General features: G+C 44.2%; 1 protein-coding gene across 9 annotated transcripts in view; it reads left to right on the forward strand.

Moving 5' to 3' along the window:
• nbeab (neurobeachin b) overlaps window positions 1–16,349 on the forward strand; it is a 212,247-nt gene that overhangs the window by 97,571 nt on the left and 98,327 nt on the right. For 5 of the 9 annotated variants that reach the window (XM_071523573.1, XM_071523575.1, XM_071523572.1 and 2 more), the window contains 5 exons: window positions 387–825; window positions 6,479–6,633; window positions 8,207–8,330; window positions 10,577–10,704; window positions 15,235–15,296. In XM_071523573.1, the coding sequence (XP_071379674.1) occupies window positions 387–825; window positions 6,479–6,633; window positions 8,207–8,330; window positions 10,577–10,704; window positions 15,235–15,296 (908 nt within the window). Of the gene's footprint in view, window positions 1–386; window positions 826–6,478; window positions 6,634–8,206; window positions 8,331–9,428; window positions 9,549–10,576; window positions 10,711–15,234; window positions 15,297–16,349 lie in introns of all 9 variants that reach the window. The other 4 variants (XM_071523578.1, XM_071523571.1, XM_071523569.1 and 1 more) reach the window with 1 other exon arrangement.

Below are 16,349 nucleotides of genomic sequence, written 5' to 3' on the forward strand. Positions count from 1 at the left end.
CTTCTGGAGAGAGATCTAAGATGCGGAGCTGGCACAGGTCTTTGTTCACATGCCAAATACACTTTTCTCTCAGGAATGTAAGCTAGCACTGGTATGCAGTGCTTTATTGGTATTGAATTATTTGGTGTTAAATCCTGCTTACTTCTCTTGGAAAATACCTTTAAGTTGATTTAGTGACAATAGAGAATGTAAGATCAATGAATGTTATTTGGTGATCAATATAGTGTAGCCATTTTAGACTGCATATGATAAAACCTGACACACAATGGACAATGATGTTGTCAATATCATGCATACAGACAGTAGGCTGTGTCACTCACTATTCTGTGTGTGTGTGTGTGTGTGTGTGTGTGTGTGTGTGTGTGTGTGTGTGTGTGTATTTACAGAGAACCCCCTAGTATTTGACAGCAGTAAGGACCACCACACACCATCGGAGGACCTCCACATGGAGGGCTCCCTTCCCCACACAGACTCGGGCATCGGGGAGGAGCAGGTAGCCAGCGTCCTGAACGGCTCTGACCTGGAGCACAGCGCAGGGGGGCCAGACACCATGAGCGAGCTGCTGTCCACCCTCTCGTCAGAGGTGAAGAAGTCCCAGGAGAGCCTGCCTGAGTCACCCAGTGTGGAGGTGCTGAAACCTCCCTCCTCCATCTCCAGCATTAGCCAGCCCAACAAGGGCATCAACGTCAAGGAGATCCTAAAGAGCCTCGTGGCTGCACCTATGGAGGGCATGGAGGCTGGGCTGGAGCCCGTGTCCTACCCAGACCCTGCTGCCAAGGCCCAGGCCCATGCCATGCTGCCCATGCAGTTCCACTCCTTTGACAGGTGAGGTAACATCACTGGTAAGGTAGCCTACTGCACAGTAAAGCGCCGCTGTTCTGGCAGAACCACACAGCTCCAGTTTTTGGTGATTTTCATGTTTTTACTTGAACTGAACTGAAGGTTTATATTGTCCTTTATAGGTAGAGTGAGTTTCCTGACCCTAAGGCCCATGAAAGCCTTGCAAATCCATGATAACTTTTAAAAAAAATGCTAAAATAAATCATAAATCTGAAAATACGACTGCTTGCCTAAATTTTTTGAAAAGCTGCACAGATACAAATCAACTATAATCAACTGACAAAAACAAGTCTCACCCAACAACTTGAAGTAGCTGGTAACTTCCTTCAACAAATACTGTTTTGATAGTTACTAACATCATGTATAACCTTTTCTGTTGTATATCAGATATTTGACAGCATGTTTGACTATTTCATTGACCGGGACATACATTGCTTTGTTGAAAGCTAGTATACATTTCATGTCATAAAAAGCGTGTGTGTGTGTGTCATCACTCAAGCAACCTTAGAATGCTGATGTTAATCCCCTCGGCCTATCTTTGTTATCCGGGGTAACACTAATGGTTTTTAAGTAGCGTGCGACACATTATTCATTTCAGACCACTTGTATTGTATTCATCCCACATGGCAAGGAATTCCTGTGTTTGAAAAGGTCTGTGAAGCACTGTGGCACTGCTGCGATTTGTTTACATTCCTGGGTGAGATAAAACCACATAGTAATCTGTCTGGATTTGGGAGTTTACAAACCTTCTCCTGCCAGGATTTCAAGCTTCAGCTCCCCCTGATTCTTATCTCCTATGGTTGATAAAGTTTTGAAAATCAAATTCTTTCTGAAAGTAATTTAAGTAGGTTTAGCACAAACAAAAACTCCATCTGTCCTATTTGTGTGCGTGTGTGTGTGTGTTTGTGACCATCGGTGCTTTTGTACGTCTATGTGCATGGATGTTTTGTGTGTGTGTGTGTGCGTACGTGTGTGTGTGTGTGTGTGTGTGTGTGTGACCATCGGTGCTTTTGTATGTCTATGTGCATGGATGTTTTGTGTGTGTACGTGTGTGTGTGTGCGTACGTGTGTGTGTGTGTGTGTGTGTGTGTGTGACCATCGGTGCTTTTGTATGTCTATGTGCATGGATGTTTTGTGTGTGTGCGTGTGTGTGTGTGTGTGTGTGTGTGTGTGTCACTGCCAAGCCCCAGAGAGAAGGTGGAGGACACGGTGAGTCAGGAGGAACAATGGGGCCTCCCTGCTCTATAATGTATGCTGCTGCTGCTGAGGCGGGCTGAGGTGAGCCTGATGAATAGGGGAGGAGAAGATGGAGGAGTGTGGAGCGAGAGGAAGGCTGAGAGGGGTGGGGGTCTCCAGGGCGTTGATGACAGATTAAACAGAAGCGGCCTCGCGCCACACCACGGCCGGCCCTGTCACCCTCACCACTCACACCCGTAATGGGAGCTGGCAGCCTGAAATGAGTCGCCACGGCAAAGTGTATTATTTTTGAAATGCTTTCACACAAACCGTCCCGGCCACATATACAACTTTGTCTCATGCTTTCATGTCACTCCCCCCTCAAGCCTCTATTTGCTGTGTCTAATTGTTTGCCACCTGCCAGCGAAATGAGCTGCCAGCCGCGGACAGGCCTTTCATTTGTCTGTCAGGGTCGCAATAGATTGGGAGTGACAACATCAAAAAAGAGAAAGGAAAAAAAAAAAACTGGCTTAAAGTGGGGAGCAGGGGGGCATTCCCCACTGAGGCCCCTCTATCAGAGACTTTCACAGAGGTGGAGTTTTCAATTACTCATCAGCACCCAGGTTTCCGTCGGAGCAGATGGGAATACAGTACAAAAAAATCTGAATAATCCTCAACTTCCTCCCTTTCCCTCCGTTCCTTTCCAAAAGTCTCCAAATTAGCGCTCTGAGATATTGTTTGTCCTTACATATTTGATTTTACACATGATGGAGCGCAATGGTCATTGGTTTTAATTGAATGTGCGAGTGGAATGTAAGCATATTTCCCCTGTATCTGTCCTTGTATCCCTGAATAAAGGACTATTAGATTAGATTCTGTCTGTTGGCTTTATAAAGGAAACATTTCTTTGGTTATACTTTACACCACAGTCATCTCCCACCGCCGCAGAGCTCATTAATATTCATTCTAAGATTAATCCTTGCTTTATTCTCCGCAACTCAATTAAGACAATCCTATTAATAAAATATGCGCTAGATAATCTATACATCATTCATGAGCACTCAGCAAATGAATTATTCATTAAAAGAGGTTCATGTTTTATCAACATCCTGTAGATCTAATGTAACGTCCCAGCTACGCCAAGGCATAGGCAGGCTTCTGCTGGATGATGATGAGAGCAAGGGATACATTTGGAAAGTAGATTAAATGCGCGCCTGCTTCCTACATTCAAAACATGCTAGTGATGTTCTGATATCTGTCAATGAGATCTCCCACAGCAAAGCAGCACAGGGATCTACTGAATAAATGATACTTGTCATCAGTGTTCTTCAGAGCGCAGCCATATCTCTGGAGATATTAATATTTCAATAAGCGCTCTCTCTCTCTCTCTCTCTCTCTCTCTCTTTCTCTCTCTCTCTCTCTCTCTCTCCCTCCTCTCTCTCCTGTGTGTTTCTGAAGTGATTGAGTTGATTTTGATCCGTTAAATTTTAATACTTTTTTATTTTAGTACTACTTTTAACACAACATGCATGTCAAGTGGTCTTCGGCCAAACAAAGCTGCAACGTGTTACTTTAGGAAGTATTTTTTGGATCTATTTTTAAATCTATTATCTATCTATCGGATACTAGACGACTTGCAGAAAAGGCTCTGAGATGCACTCCCAAAACTCCCAAAATACACATTCTAGTCCAAGACAAGTTTGTTTCCCATGGAATCCAGCACAGTATCTCATCTATTTGATGGACTGAGGGTATATAATAGCAACATAAAACAGTATAACTCTGTGCTGTTTTGTTGAGGGAGGATTCCTGGGGATTTGCCCCAGATGACAGCAGGCTTAGCTAGTGACAGAGCCGAGGCCTGGCCTGTGTCACCCAGACTTACTGCAGGAGATTGGAGAAGACACTATCTGGCATCCTCACAAACCCAAGGGCCAACTGCAGACCCGATAAGGAGGAGCCTTCCCTCTTATTTCCTGTCGGGGAGCTCTCGCAGGGCCAAGTTCGCCGCATCATCCTTAATCCTCGGCCAATCAGATTGCATGCGGACAGAGGTCTGCCGGGCTCAATATAGTGTCTGTGCTTTCCTGGGCCATTATATCAGGTCACAAGTTTAACTCTCATCTCAAGCCTCCACAAGCTTTTTCTTTTCATGTTTCGTCCCTTTCCCTCCCTGTCTTTTTTAGCACCATGTGATACTTTGCAGCTTCTATAAATAAAAGGGGAAACCACTGCTATTTATAGCGCCCTTATTGAGTTAATGTGTATAATTATACAGACTTACACTGCCTGTTCAGTTCGCTTGGTGCCCTCTCTCAATTTACACTCACTTCAAAAAGTGTTGCAACTATGAATATATATAAAAACATATGACCGTATCATGCAAATATGTATAGTGCTCTACGTGTGTGTAGTCTGTCAAAACCAGACACTGCGTTGTATATAGTGTGGAGCAGATGCAGGTTACAAAGGTCTTGAATCTTGTGCTCGGTGAACCGTATTCCTGTTGACGCAAACACAGACGGTAGCTGTGCGAATGTTTGTCAGTAACAACTGCCAAGTCGCTCCTGGAGAATCTCTCATTAGAGTCTGGGATGTTTGACAAGTCGTCAGAGCAGAGCCGAGGGCAGGAGAGGGCCACTGGTAGCAGGAGCAGATGCAAGGGAAAGTGGCTCCGCTGTGGTGGCTGGCTGGCCCCTTGTCCTCAGGTTTATTTACCTTAGCCTCCTCATACCTTGTGTGTTTGTGTGTGTGTTTGTGTGTGTGTGTGTGTGTGTGTGTGCATATATGCGTTATGCTGAGAGATGGAGTTACAGGGCAGGATGTTTACCTTTCCTCGTGTCCTGACTAAAGTCTGGGCATGCTCACGCTGGCAGGGCCTGAGAGCAGTGAGGGAAGCTGGACATCATTCCCAGTATCTACGGAGAGACAGCCATATTGGCATTTCATCATCATGAACATTGTTGTTTTCCCTACTCAGAAAACCTATCCTATCCACTATGGTCAGGTAGATAACTAGAACTGATTTACCTGAGTGCACGTTTACTGTGTGACAGCTTTGTATCTGTACTGATAGTACTGTCTGAGTATTTGTCCCTATGCATGTATGAGACGTATGACTACAGTTGTACTTGTCATTTCAATGCATTTTTTGTCAACAAATCATACAAGGACATCGTATCTGGCAGTCTAGAGACAGATATGGAAATCTAGATATGAAAATATGGTTTTACTCTAATTGTAATCCAATGACCATAGTCTTAGGTATTCTGGCTCACATTGTGATTGGAATTATACATAATCTGGACGCTATGCTGTCACAATGCACATAGAGGCAGTGTAAAGAAATTGTAAGGCATAGCGGGGAAAAGTAATGCAGACAAACATTTAAATAAATACTGCCACAGGACAAGCGTAATAGATATTTCCAGACCAAATGTGAACACCAAAAGCTGTTAACAACTTCTCTATCATCAGATGTCAAAAATCACATTGGAATGAATACGGTAACTGCAGCATACACTCTTTTGCAGGGTCCAAATGCCCCCACATAGGAAAAGGGATGTTTTAAGGGCAAGGGATTGGGATTAAAATAAAAATTAGAGTAGGGTTAAGCTCTAATGTTACAGCTAATGCTAGGCATGCTGTGGTAACCCCACCACAATGTCTGTTGGGGCTTAGGGAATTAATGCAAATTAATAGAATGTCATCTTCAGTGCAGAAACATGCATTCAGGTGCATGTGTGCTTGCTGGCAGGTCTACTTGTGTGCCAGAGAGGTGTTAATAATACATCTGTGCAAACATTAACATGCAATGTTGAAATGGTTTACGGTCACTTGACGTTTTTTTTTTTGCAGTATTCCCAACACCCTTGATGTTGTTTTTGTAAATGAAACCCAGAGAAAAGGGTTAATTCTTGGTTGCCCATTTGACCTTTACATGGAACAAGCCTTCTCAAAAAAACTGACCATGTATTAGTGGACAGCTACACATATTAAAGGCTTTGGGTATGTTTGTAAGCTGATGGTCCTGATAGCCTTAGATGTACACAAATTTGCTGTAAATTAATGATAATATTAAGTGATACTTCAATGATCCCTGTGGGGAAATATAATTTTTTGCTTGGCCCCTCCACCTTGAAGCTGGTAGGGTTTCAGTGTCTTAGGACTTAAACCCCAGATGCTCTAGTTGAAGGATTGTTTCCCCTACTTACTACGCCACCCTGCTGCCCTGTTTGGACCCATTGCAGGGCAAATAAGTAGCAAAGTGCTGTTCACTTTCTGCAGTAATAATAGGTAGTCTTGCTGTGTGGTGGTGTTTTTTTAAGTTGTCATTAAACTATGTTGAACCTCTGGATTCCTTAAAAAAAATACTGCATAAATTGTGTGTAAATGTAATTAAATTCAGTGGATGTGTAAATGAAGCATGTTGTGTGTGTGTGTGTGTGTGTGTTTGCTGTAGGAGTGTGGTGGTGCCAGTGAAGAAGCCCTCCCCTGGCAGTCTAGCAGTTAACACAGTGGGAAGCGCCAACACCTCTGCTGGGCTGACAGCTGGCAGCACCCCCAACATCTTCGCTGCAGCTTCCGCCACCCCCAAAAGCATGATCAACACAACGGGTAGGTCACGACACCGAGCTCTCTGAACGCTACCCATAAGGTTACTATAATACACTTACACAATTAGTGTACTGCATTTGGCCTGGTAATGCGGTTTATATTCAAAGAACTCTACTTTAGTGCAATTAGTGAGTGCTTAATTTGGGTAATTACTGTACATCTTAATGACCCAGTCTGGAATTTGTTGCTTTTGATGTTATTCCAAGAATAGAAACGGAGGACCCTCCCTCAGCTGGATCATATGATACTGTATGGACTGCAGAGACTCATAGTCACCACCAGATGGCCCTCTTTACCTTCCTATCAGTGTCTAGACATCAACATTGTGCACAACCTAATGAAAACCTTTGTCTATCAGCCCTCAGGATTCTTCCTCACACAATCAAATCAAAAGTCTCCATCCTACTCTTACTCCATCTTATTCCAACTTCCACAAATCAAGCAATTTAATAAATGCTCTTTTCGCAGTGGAAAGGTTTCAAGCTCACAGTGCAGTACATATGGCGAGCCTGTGTAGCGTGCGTTCCCGTCTGACTGACTGTGCGCCGCTCTCCCTCCCCCTTGCTGTCACACTGCTCCTCCTGGGGCTCTGCTGCACTGAGCCGGTTCCACCTCAAGGCTCCTGTAGCCCGGGCCTCTGAAAGGAGCCACTTAACACTGAGAACCATTAGGAGCTCCAACACCTTTTTAATGTGCTCCATTAAAAAAAATAACCTCTCCCTCTCCCTCTCCCTCTCCTCTCCTCTCCCAGCCCCGCTGCAGGAATGTGAGAAATGTGTCCAAGTCAAAGTGTGCTTTCAGCTAAAGCCACAGGCCCTCACCCAGACCCCATGATCTCACCAGTTCTGGTTTTAACCTCTCACAAGGAGAGTCATGATGATTTTACTCTGGCGCGTGCTGTCAAGATGACCTGACTCAAATATGCACCAACTGTGTCAACAATGCAGCTCACCTTTGATTTAGTGTTGTCACAGTACCAGAATTTTGACTTCGATACCAATACTAAGTGTAATATGTAGGAATTTGATAGTACAACAGTACAGATGGCAAACAAGAAAAATCATCAAGCAATGTGTTACTACTCTTTTGCACAGGGGGTTTAATATGTTGGTTGGGCGTCCATTTTTGTCGCCTCAGTAAGCAAAATAGTCCCATATTTCGCTCCTGGCACTAGTTTGGTCATCCAATTTATCTGGACTTGGTTCTAGTTCAAGATGTGGTGGACTGTTTGAAGCTGTTGCCATGTTTTCAGCTGTTTGACTGCCTGCTGCAGTCCACTGTCAAGAGCCAGACTGCGGCTCTGTCTATTCCAATTCTTCTTCTTTCTTCTTCTTTTTTCAACTATTCCAGTCCACATGGCATCCGCACGTATACGCCCTCTGGAGGTGACATTTAAATAGAATTTCAGCTTAACGCATTTAGTGAAAGTATTGAATGTTTATACGATTCAGTATTGATTTCAATCTTCTCAATGGTATTGAGGTGTTGAAAAAAAGCTGAAAAAATAAAACATGCATACTTTATGTATTATTCCTCTTGCATTGCACTAAGATTACATGGTTCTGTCCTGCAGGAGCCACAGATGCTGCCCCCTCTTCCTCCTCTTCCTCCAGTTTTGTCAACGGAGCCACCAGTAAGAATCTGCCAGCCGTGCAGACGGTGGCCCCCATGCCTGAAGACACAGTGGAAAACATGAGGTACAGTAGGGTCACTCCAAAGCTCTTCTCATCCCTCTACCATGCTGATCCACTTTGTCAAACAATGTCCTTTTGTTTTTTCCCACTCTGTTCACCCATGTCCTTATTTCCTATTTTTGTGCCTAACTGGTTGTCTCAACCTGCCATCCTCCTCATCCACAAAACCATGAGTGAATCTTATCTTCCAAACACAGCTTTACTCCCTTCTTTGCTCAATTGCTCAATGTTCTTTTTTTTTCTTTTTTTTTTTACCCATTTCTGCCCTACCTTTGTTCTGACTGAATGTTCCCACCTGCACTGCTTTGATGGATAACTACGCTGTATCAACGCTCACCTTTTTACATTCTGTTTGTGATACATTCACATACTTTTCAGATTTTCTTTGTCTCTACATATTCAAAACCAAATGGCGGTGTTATGTGAACAGTATGGTGGAGTATGACTTTGTATTTTGTGTCTAACCTGTGTGTGTTTCTGTGTGTGTATCTTGCTGTGACCTTGACCCATCTCCCTCACTTCCTCTAATAGTTTGTGACAGACGTCTTCAGTCCCGCTGTCCTACTGACTGCTGAGAGCCCAGCTCTTTTTCCAGACTCTCTCTCTCTCTCTCTCTCTCTCTCTCTCTCTCTCTCTCTCTCTCTCTCTCTCCATCTCTTTCTCTCCCCCCCCCCTCTCTCTCTCTCTCTCTCTCTCTCTTCTCTCTCTCTCTCTCTCTCTCTCTCTCTCTCTCTCTCTCTATCCCTCTCTCTCTCTCTGTTTTTCAGTGTGTCCCCCACTAGAGGAATAGAGAATCAGTTGCCATGGCAGCAGTAACCGACATCACTTAGCGTAACTGTGAAGTCAATGATGGTACTATCTTGCTGCAGAGCTTGCTGATGCCTAACTTGCATTTTAGAAGTAGGGGGAAAAAAACAGTCCAAGCTGAATTGCTCGTTTCAATCCTCTGAAAATAATTCATTAGTCATTTCAAACATTTCACTAATTGAAAGTATAATTGGCTCACTTGCACCACCCTTAAGCCACAAAACAACATGAAGCAAATATTGACTGTGATTTTGTTTTCATTTCTCTCTCTCTCTGTGCTAATTTGTATTTCAGTGCCTTTTGTGAAGTGGACCAGTGTCCACTGCGCCCGGGACAGACACCTCCCGAGCTCAAATCCTTTAGCTCCCTGGCAGGATTGCAGGCAGCCTCCAGAGGTGCAGGCCAGTGTCTTAGGCAAGGACGTTTCCATTGGTCACCTAGACCCCCTGCCCACCTGCTTTCTCTGCTAGTCTCTCATCCCTTCGCTGTGTTTTCCCAGGGGGCCGGAGGGCCACACTACACTACAAACACACACACACACACACACACAAATCCTAAGCCAAACCTTTCTTCCTCTCTCTCTCTCTGTTTCTCTCTATCCTGCTGCTTTCTGCCCATCTTAGCTGGGAAAACAAGCTTCTCCTCTCCTTATGTCGCGTGGTATCTGTGTGTGTGTACACATACAGACCGAAAGATATGTTGCAGCTTGGGTAGTATCTCTGCTTGTATACAGTCTCAGTATATTGTACGGTTGCATGACTCCAGCTCGCCATTTCTCTGAAGAGCACAGATAGTGTCAGGCGGCACCATGTAGTGTGTAGAAGATAAGGAACTTCCCTCCGCAGTGTAAATCAGCTGTGATCCCATGCACAAAGCTTGGTAACATGTCACAACAAAGAATGCAAACGACTGGCGAGATATCCTCTTTGAGCACAAAATAAATGATATATTTGCACGGCTTTTAACAGCGTAAACCTTCTCTTATGTAAACCTTCTCTTATGGACATCTCCAGTGATAGCAACTGCACTCATGTCATGGATATAGACGGTTTGGTTTGCATCCTCTGAAGTGTCGGTTACCCTCCGCACCGACCAGGGCTTTGTCAGTCTGTCTGCGCACTAACCGCTGTTAGGTGTGTAGATTGGGTGGATTCTGCGGCTCAGGGAGAGTCCAGCCACTCTTGCTGCTATTCTCCTGCACTAACCCAGGTGGAAGGGCACAACGTTATCTCTCTTTCACCTTTAATTTGGGTGTTTATAATTTTCCTTTTGCGACTTCTGTGTTGATATTCTCTTCCCTCTCCCTCCCTATCTCTCTTTCATCCCTCCTCCCCTTCTCTCTCTCTCTCTCTCTCTCTCTCTCTCTCTCTCTCTCTCTCTCTCTCTCTCTCTCTCTCTCTCTCTCTCTCTCTCTCTGTATATGCTCATATTCTCTTTCACAGCATTACTACCAAGCTGGAGAGGGCTCTGGAGAAGGTGGCACCCCTGCTGAGGGAGATCTTTGTGGACTTTGCACCCTTCCTGTCGCGCACCCTGCTGGGCAGCCATGGGCAGGAGTTGCTCATAGAAGGTACAGGTGCTGTATACTGCTTTTTTCTTATTCCTCCAGCTGTGTGTGGAGTCCTGTCCCCGCCACCCCACCATTGTTTGTACTCCACTGGCTGCCTCACTGATGGATGCATATAGCAGGTATGGACAGGAGAGTCACTGTTTGGCACACAAGCTGGGGGTCTGTTCTGATCTATCTATCCACAATGTCACTGTCAGTCTGATTAAATCTGCTTTCCCATTCAATTATCTTGTGGCGTGTGTGTTTTGTCCTCTTTCCCATCCACTCCGCCTTATTAAAGGTGCTACGTTTAGCATTTTTAAACATCAATATTTCATTGTCAAATTAATTGTGATACGTTGGCAGAGTTACCATAAACAAATGAGGTTGAAACGATTGGTAGCCTCTGTCTCATGCCAGTGATATTGTTAGTGCTAGTGTTTCTCAAAATTAAGACCAAATTTCCCATGAACCCTGTTGCTTTGTGTCACGAGGGGGATCTTTGCTTCTTCGGTCAAAGGTTTTGTCTTTCATTTTACAGAAGAGGATAAACATGTTGGAAGTGATTTTTCCATCAGCCTTTCACTCTTTCCACCATCTGCCACTGTGAGAAAATCTGAAACCTTTAGCTCTATTTGTGCTGGAAGAACAGCGGCTCTCTCCATGTTTTGTACCATAAACCAATCCAGCAAAATGTTCTACGCAGTCCAATCCAAATCCAGTGGCATGGATATATATATATATTTACTTATACTACATTATACTAATGCCTCAAAATTAATGTGATAATGATTTGTTCTTGATGTTAAAATGCTACATGCACCTTAAGCAAAATCTAGAATCACATTTGTACTCACTTTACAGCATGCTACAAAGCACCCAGTTCAACAATGACTTTGCACTCTGAGCTCCTCCGCTATGGAAACATGCCCTTCAGGATTAATGTCTCAAATATTATAGCCTTCATAATTTTCTTTTAGAGGGCATTTCAGCAGTCAAATTGCATGTATTCAAAGGGTTGCTTTGACTGGCTGGGTTGTGCACAGTGTTTGCAGAAGGGAAAAGAGGATGTGTGATCCCTTTGCCACACTCCACTGTAGTGCTCTGGGCTCTAGTCTTATTTCCTGGTGGCTGTGTGAAGGCTCCCAGTGCCCTCCTCAGGCCCCAGGTTGGCAGCCGCTCACTGTGCTACCAGTGCCTAACCTCAGGGACTCGCTGCCTGCATCTGTGTGCGGTGCCACTCTATTCCCTAGGCTTGCTTTGGCTTGCATTCACAATAACACACAGCCACCACAACCAGCACTAATGTGTGTGCATGTGTGTGTGTGCGCACAGTATATATGTGTGTGGCCTCTACTTTCTTTACTTGCAGCTTGCGCCCAAAGTGAAATGATATCTCTGCCTTTCCTCTGTGCCAAACTGTGTTCTTTAAACTGTAAGCTATCCCGATATTAGTTTCAGAGGTCTATGCAGAGGATGACAGCAGGCTGAAAGAATGCACTCCTGTGGCTTTATTGAAGCCTGTTTCTGGAAGAAATTGTCTGACACAACTTGTCCACTTTCCTGAACACATTCTGTTTGTATATACACTGCTGGTTACCTTTAAACAACAGCTAAATTCTTCCATCGCTGCCAACATTACCGTATTTAAATTTGCGTCATCTTGTCAAATACTGAATTTGTTTTTGCTGAGTTTATTTTTGCTCTTAAGCAGTGGCATCTAAAATTTTGAGAGATTTAATGCTTTAATCAGCACTTGTTAGTGGTATTTGCTGCAGTTTTAAAAGCAATCAACTTTGGCAAGGTTTACTCATGAAAAGGCTCTTTAGTTCTTTCATACAAACCAATTCTGTCATCATGATAGCCATCTTAAGTTCTTATATTCACTGAAAGGGTATTTAAAGTCTCACTAAGTCCTTGTCTAAAACATTTCTATATTCATTTTTGTTTATCCAGCAAGGTTCTACAAACATGCACCATTTTCCATACACCATGCATGCACCAAACGCACACATACATATATATATATGTACACACACTGAGCACGCCCACACACACATGCACAAATGTCATTCTCACATGTGGCTATAGCTACTCAAACACGCTCAGGGGAATGGAAGGAAAAATCAGGTAGTGGAGCCTTGACAAGTGTGAATATGTCTGTTATCCTTTCACTCAAAGTCTGTCAGCAGACTGGCCAAGCTGACAAACCAGACCTGAGCTGAGAGTGTAACCCCACAAACAAGGTCGTAGATAGACAGCTTGGGCCTCAGTGCTCTTCAACAGACATGTTTAACCCTCTCAGGCTCTGTGAAAAGGTACACCCTGACAAAAAATAAGAGCAGGGTTTATCAGACGAAACAAACGCACAGGTTTGGATTACCACATGCACTTCAAATCTTTCCCTTCATAGAGCTGCTCCAGTCTGTCCTAGTTGTAATGACCTTTGTCCAAATGGACGGGCTGAGATCGTCGTTCCTCCCTTCCTCGCTTTCTTTTCCTCCCAGCCCTTCCCAGGCTCACAGTTGAAATACTGTGCTGCAGTGCAAAGGCGCTCCATTTACCAGTAATTACCAGCCATCCATCACTCCTTAGATTGCCCGGGGTCGAGCCCCCCTGTGCCCTCCGTGCCCCTTTGCTTCACCCCACTCCTTCACCCCTCCGCAGACATGTGGTCACTGCGGCAATTATGTTGAGTGCACCCTGAGCTTTACACTTGGAGTTGGTGGCTGAGGCCCGTGCGAACACTGCTCCTGTTGTGATGCCTGCCGCCTGCTTCTCGCTGCCCCCTGAGTGGCCCAGCCTGCCGGCACATCGCCCCACAATGCCACATTCACCCGTGCCTTAACCCTGCCCTGTTTACAGGAAAGGGCTGGCAGGCCGTGTTTAAATAGAATGCATTTAGTTTGTCTACCAACACAAGGCCAGGGTCAGCCGGCCACCTGACTCCTGTGTCAGACTGGACTGACTTATGGCTTAGCGTGTCACTGCTATAACAAGAGGTCAGCCGTGGCACTCTGTGTACAAGAGAGGGGTCACATCCTCTCGGAGTATTTACAATACACTCCCTCGGACAGTCTCCTCTCATGAATAGAGATGGATGTGGAGGCATTACCCAGAAGAGACATTTCTTGTCTCCGTCCAATATTCGGAATATTTTGCATTCTGTGTTACATCTTACAGTATTCTCACATGCAAAACGACGTCCTTTGAATGTTGTCCAGTTGGGTGTTACTATAACAAGTTGATAACAGTTAAAATTGATTTGAACATTTTAGCTGTGCACAGTGCAGTTACAGTCAAATGTGCAGCACAGTCAGGATGAATGTTGCAGGTCATTAAGTTATCGAGTTTTGTTAAGTTTGGATACTCATCAATCTGCATAAAGCCAGGAAAACATGTCATTCCTTGAGCATTTTAAACGGCTCCAACTCTAAGTATGAGCTCATGCAAAGCACACTATTTGATGATTGATAATTTTAACAATTAAGCATAACTATGTCATAAAAGCAAATAATGCATATTATATGCAATACTCGATGCATATTGAAGGTACAACTTACAGTACAAAGTCATACAGACACACGTCGTTTTATTGAATATATATTATATTCAAAATATTCTGTTCTCTCTTCTGATTGACACCCAGTCATCCATGAAACCATGTCAGCTGTGCGGCCCGGGGTTCTGCCAGCCCATAATGAGTCCTACAGAGTTGCTTTCTTTCCCCTGGTAATGACTGCGCCATTAGTGGTTCTCACCCAGAGCAACAGAAGGAGCTGGAGGTGCAGAGTACTAGACCAGTTGCAGCCATTGTTTCTGCAAATGAGCTTTTCACACCTGCCCCTTGTTTCATTAGACCACTGTCTGCTCCTGGGCTCACAGTCTACAGAATGGAGATGAGGAAAGAAACTGTGAATGTGTGTCTTCACTTCTCTCAGAGTGTGTGTGTGTGTGTGTCTGCGTGCGTGCAAGCGAGCATGTGAGTACTTGTATGAACGTGTGTGTGAGAGTGTGCTCACGTGTGTGTCTGTGCATCTGTGACTTTTCTTATTCATTTCCTGTTCTATTCCATGCAGATGCAAATGAAATATTTTGCAGTTATATGATGGGCATAATGGAAGCACAACCTACTGGATATTCAAATTGCTTGTGTGTCACTTTAATTAAAAAGTTACTTCATGTCAAGGACATTATAGTGTCTTCTTACCTCAATATGCCAGAAATTGGAATCAAGTTATTTGTTTTTAAGAATAGTGTTCACAGTATTTTAATGAACCACTCACAAACTGAAATAACTTCAGTTCTATTGATCACACCTACAGGTATTCTCTGATCTTAACTCACTATATGTAAGGTATTACCACAAGCTATCACAGTGCATCTTGGACTATAGTGCATAAGGGCACATCATTCAAACACATTACATATCTCCTGTCAATTCCCAATTGCTGGAAATACAACTGAATCATCTGACTGAATTATAGAATATGAGAACTTTGATGGCTAATATCTAATTGTGTCCTTGGTCTGTCTGTCTTGCCTCCACAGGTCTGGTGTGTATGAAGTCCAGCACCTCGGTGGTGGAGCTCGTCATGCTGCTTTGCTCTCAGGTGAACTTCTTTCTTCCTCCTCACAACCTCTCTTTCCCAGTCTGTCTTCTGTCTTTCTCTGTCTCAGCCGCTCTCCTTTTCTGTCTGTGCTTGTGTCTCTTTCTCTCTCTCTCTCTCTCTCTCTCTCTCTCTCTCTCTCTCTCTCTCTCTCTCTCTCTCTCTCTCTCTCTCTCTCTCTCTCTCTCTCTCTCTCTCTCTCTCTTTCTTATCCATCTCTCCATAGCACATTTTCTCTCAACAGCAAGTGCAGATCTCTAATAAGGAGCTAGTTTTTCCTCTGGTTGAATATAATATGACAATTATACTGCAGGATCTGGCAAATTGGACATGGACAGTGCACTAGTCCATGTCACTCATTTTTATATCTCTTTAAAGGACATATTTTCTACAAAGATGATCTGTATTCAGTCCTTATTCAGTCCAAATTGTAGATATTTTATTGATAAACAGTATTAATTTAGAGTCTGATTCTAGGGGCAATGTCTTATATCAAATTACAAGGTATTCCAGCTCAGCTACAGCTTTGCTTATCAGTGCAGTGTATGCTTTTGTAAAAAGTGAATCATCCAAACCTATGACGACACGCAGCCTCAGACAGCACGCTGAGAATCCAGTGACTTTCTCGCTGCACCCCAGAGCCTTAATCCCAAACCCTCCTTTAGAGAATCAGCCCCACCTCATGCAAAGCTGCTAGTGACTGATCACCTCCAAGCTGACCCTCTGAATCTCTTGTTAAGCCCTTGTTTCGGAGAAGGTCAAAGCCCCGATGTAGCAGTTAGAACAGGAGATATTTAACATACCTTCTGTCAGCCCATCAGTCTTGTGTCGGGAGCCCATAAGGAAGCCATTACTTGGTGCCTCTTTGTGGATCCAGACTGCAGGGCCGGAGCCTTGAGGAGGTGGATTGCCACTCTCTGTGCTCCACGGTATCCACAATCCAAAGCCCTCTTCAGCAGGGAGCTCGGCAGCCCACATATGCATGCATCTGTTACAAGAGGACCATTATTAAGGGGCATTCCTCCACGTGCATAAATCGGGCAGCGAGTGCTGAGT

The sequence above is a fragment of the Centroberyx affinis genome, unplaced genomic scaffold, assembly GCF_046629955.1.
Source record: "Centroberyx affinis isolate AG114_WGS23_722 - 3 ecotype Tasmania unplaced genomic scaffold, CSIRO-AGI_Caff_v1 ptg001095l_1, whole genome shotgun sequence".
Taxonomy (NCBI): domain Eukaryota; kingdom Metazoa; phylum Chordata; class Actinopteri; order Beryciformes; family Berycidae; genus Centroberyx; species Centroberyx affinis.